Source organism: Glycine max, chromosome 14 (genome assembly GCF_000004515.6).
Source record: "Glycine max cultivar Williams 82 chromosome 14, Glycine_max_v4.0, whole genome shotgun sequence".
Classification (NCBI taxonomy): domain Eukaryota; kingdom Viridiplantae; phylum Streptophyta; class Magnoliopsida; order Fabales; family Fabaceae; genus Glycine; species Glycine max.
Genome location: NC_038250.2, coordinates 38677406 through 38681831, shown reverse-complemented (window position 1 = coordinate 38681831; position 4426 = coordinate 38677406). Strand labels below are relative to the sequence as shown.

The following is a 4426-nucleotide window of genomic DNA, read 5'->3' as shown; positions in this document are numbered from 1 at the left end:
TATTAATTGTGGACTTATAATATTACTCTTCTTATTGGTACTTTTTATATTCTTCAATTGATAATTGTTATGGCATTTAATGTACCACGTATTTAAAAATTCAGCAAATATTGGCTTTACTCATAAAATGTAACATCTTACTATTTTCCTAAAAAAAACCTTTATACCGTTTTATTTGTAAACACCTAAATTATATTTAATTATCAGCTTCGACATTTATCAATTTTCCAGTGTCCGAAGTTTATAATTTATTACACGTACATGTACCGACGTCTTCAATTGGTAATATATGTGTTGTGGAGTTGTGGTCTTAAGTTCAGGTCACCAATAATAATAGAAAATAAGTGCTGCTATTGTATGTGTTGAAAATAAATGCTGGTATTGTATGTCTTGTACCCTGAAATTGACATCAGAAAAAATATTCCTAAAATTATTTGTAATATTTGTCTTGTATCCTTCAAATGACTTCCTCAATAATAAACTTCGGACTTTGGTATACAAAGAAAAAACTATAAACGAAATGTATCCTAAACATTATTTGCTATACGCTAATTTAAGAAATGAAATTATAATCCACACTTCCTTGACCAAATATGGTGTATAATAAACACCAACAACCAAGTATAACGTCGTCTTTAACTAAAAAATGGATTACATAACAGCGTCCTGCGGTATCAACATTTAATGGTTGCAGAAGTTACAATCTTTGTCAATAATCCTGCAAAACAAAATCCACAAACATGTATGACAACACCAATGTTAGGCCATTTTTTTTCACAAATTGACAATACTACATACAATATAGAATTATGAACTCATGCAAACATCAACTCATTACCGATCCACTTCTGCAAGATAACAAAAATATATTTACGGACCAACACGGCTACTACCAGCAACAAATGACTGTGTCTGCGGCTGCTGCATTTTGTCCAACATTAAGAAAATACAAATTGTCATCATTACCTGCATAACATCAAAATTGAAAACCAAATTGTGCCAAACAACAACTTCATTACCACTTCAGAGTTATTTTCATGTGTAGCTTGCAACATATTGTTAGTTTGTTCGGTGGATGAAATACAACCATTTCCATTTCGAGGACGGTTGGTGCAAGAACGCTTGTTGTGGCCAATTCCACCACATTGCCGACACTTTTGGATTCTCCTTTGTCTGCCACATTCATCCATTCCGACCTGTCCGCATCCTTTACTTCGAACCACAACAGGGTCTAAAATACCTTCAAAATCATCACCATATTGTTGGTGCGTCTAATTATCATCAACACAATGTTCGTTGTTTTGCTTCAACTTCAGCCTTGTAGCCTCATTGGATAGGAAATGCAACATTTTGTCATACTCCTCTTCATCACAATATGCGACTGCACAAACTTGTCTAGAAACTTCAACCAAAGTGGCATACCTGGCCATCAATTGTGAATCCCAATACATTGCGGAAACTGGATATTTGTCTTTCATCTGTTCGGTGGCAAGTTTGGACCACCTATTCAAAACCAAACTACTTGGCAACTCCATAAAATTTAAAGAAACCAACACGGCCAATATGTGATCACATGGAAGACCAATGGATTGCATTCTCATACAACTACATGTAAAGTCAACCGTTGATGGGCAATACGACACACGCCAAACACTTCCACTACAATACTTCACAACTATGTAAACTGAAAACGTGACCATCTCTTTGCAATCAACGACTCTTAGCTTAATAGTCTTACATAGATAATACTGAAAAAGTTTAAACATCTCCTTTGTAAACAATTCATCACCAGACCGCTCAAGAGATCGAAGATTTGTTTGCAAAACTTCTTTCTCACATGTTGACAAATAATCTGCCACAACCACTTTATATCGAAAATATGTCAGGCACCTTTGAAATTGTTCTACAAAATCGGTTAAATTAGTGCGTGAATGAACATATTTTGCAACATGTGCATGGAAGGCTTCACAATGAGATGTTGTCCGTATGCCCGCAAAAAAATGACCCCTCAAATGGGCAGTAGACCACTTCATCCGTTTTTCATAAAGTTCAGCAATCCAACTATTGTCTTCCAATTCAAACGTAGCAACCATCTCTTTCCATTTTTCTTCGAATTCGACCACTTCAAAATCATCAAGCATTAGCTTCTTCAACCATTTCAAAACATGTTTGTCTCGAACATGGCTCAATGCATTACGCAATAAGTGCCATGCACACAATCTGTGAAAAACACCTGGCATGACTCTTGTTATAGCATTCCTCATAGCCAGATCGCCATCAGTTATTATTGAACAGGGAGCTTTTCCTTTCATTGCTACCAACAACTGTTCTAACAACCAAACATATGTTTCTTTCGTCTCATCAGTGACAATAGCATCAACAAAAACTATTGTCTGATTATGGTGGTTCACACCAGAGAAAACAACAAAAGGACACAAATACTTATTTTTCTTGTAAGTGGCATCAAATGCCAGAACGTCACCAAATACCTCATAAAGCAATTGGCTCTCAGTATCAGACCAAAACAACCGTTGTAGTCTTGACTATCCATCCGCAGTGTACGAAACATACATCATTGGTTCTTTCTTGCGTAAATCATATAAATACTTCAATGCACCCCTTGCATCTGAACTATGTTGCTTCCTCATGCGCCCTTCTTCATTGTAAATATCTTTCCTGATAAACCCGACCTTCTCATATCCACCACATTGATTGGCAAATGCTGCGTACATGTGCGGAGGTCTAATGCCAACTTTTCTATAATTTTCAACTTGCATAATATCAGATGCCGACATCTTCCTATGTCTTGCCAACAAGCATGACAATTTTAGGTCCTATAATACATGGTTGTGGTCAAAATTCCAACATGTCACATACCATCGATCCGTCGAAAAATGCACATGAACACGAAACATTGCTTCACAACCACACCTACTTTCTTTTTTTTTTTTCTCGTCGTATCCTTGTATCGGAGGTTGAAAATCTCCTATAACTAGCACATGAACAAACAAATGTTTGTTGCAGTGTTTCCATAAATGCGTTTCTAACAATGTGACTCTTCCTTACGGAAAAATCACTCATTTTAGCATACCAACAATATAACTGATACGCTAACTCCAAATCACCAAAATCCAACCTGCAGACAACTTCATCGCTAATTTCTTTCATGTCAAACTGTCTAATATCTACCATGCTATCAATACTTATACATTCCTCTTTCGACAAACCTGGAATCCAAAATTCATCATAATCTCCATCATCCTCATTCTGTAACTCTGAATCCACCTCCTCCTCATCTTCTACTCGGACATCATGTTGGTCGTCATCATCATTTTCATACAGTTCAGTAACATCATTGTCACCATCACCATTCACGAAGCTACAAAAATTATGAGTACTTTCCAACTTTGACATTATATCGTCCAAATCCTACACCCCAACACATTTTAAAATATATCAAATACATACATCACCTACTTCATGCATTTCAAACACCGTAATTTGTCTATCATTAACACATCTTCATTCAACTACACTACATAATGCACTTAACATCACATTGACTGGACTACCAACCTGGAACACAAATTTACAGTAACCAAACATGTATTTTCTCTGTTATGACCTTTATCTTTACTATTTTCCACATCATTTTTAGCCATACAAAACACCAAAAATAACATCGTTGAACCTTACAAATCTTCTACCAAACATAATATCAAAGCAATGCTACTTTCTTATGACGTCCTTTCTTATTAGACAACCAACGACAGATTCTTTTTCTTATTACGCATGCTATACGACTACTCTATATAAATGTCTCACAGTCAATTTAATATTTCAATTTTCTTATGGTTGTACTTATACTTCACCATTTCAACCTTCTTCTTTGGATGTCATTCTAAACATAATTCTACTTTCAGCAAATACCTAATTTACTCTTTCAACGTCTCATTTATTGTCACTATACTCTCCATCCAAATCTCACATTTACCATAATCCGGACCTTGCAAACTACCACATATACTGCAATGCTACTGGTCATACAAAAACAATGCATGTTCAAAAGTGCAACACTTAACAACAACACACAACACATCACAACATTCAGGCAACACAATTTGCAAAACAAACATCAATGAAAATACCATAATAACAACCACTTCAATATAAGGGACAACTCAACAGAATAAAAACCCTAATAAACAAAAACTAAACTACGACGATAGGTACAACGTTAATTGCAGATCTGCCCCGAAAGCTCCACAAACTGCGCCCTTCTTTAGTCCTCTGTGCCAATCGTGCTCAACGCACTGCTTCGATGGTTTTACCACGACAAAGACAATGTTCTACTGCTCTACTCAATAGTACTGAATGAAAACAACATCTGCTTCAATCCCCACCTCTGCCAGGGTATGCTGGGCTA

The 4426-nt window shown here is 36.0% G+C and overlaps 1 protein-coding gene across 1 annotated transcript; it reads right to left on the bottom strand.

Moving 5' to 3' along the window:
* Nucleotides 1-1271: 1271 nt before the first annotated feature.
* On the bottom strand, nt 1272-2312 carry LOC102665194 (protein FAR1-RELATED SEQUENCE 5). The gene has a single exon (XM_006596772.1). The coding sequence runs from the start codon at nt 2310-2312 to the stop codon at nt 1272-1274; it is 1041 nt and encodes a 346-aa protein (XP_006596835.1).
* Between the last annotated feature and the right edge of the window lie 2114 nt (nt 2313-4426).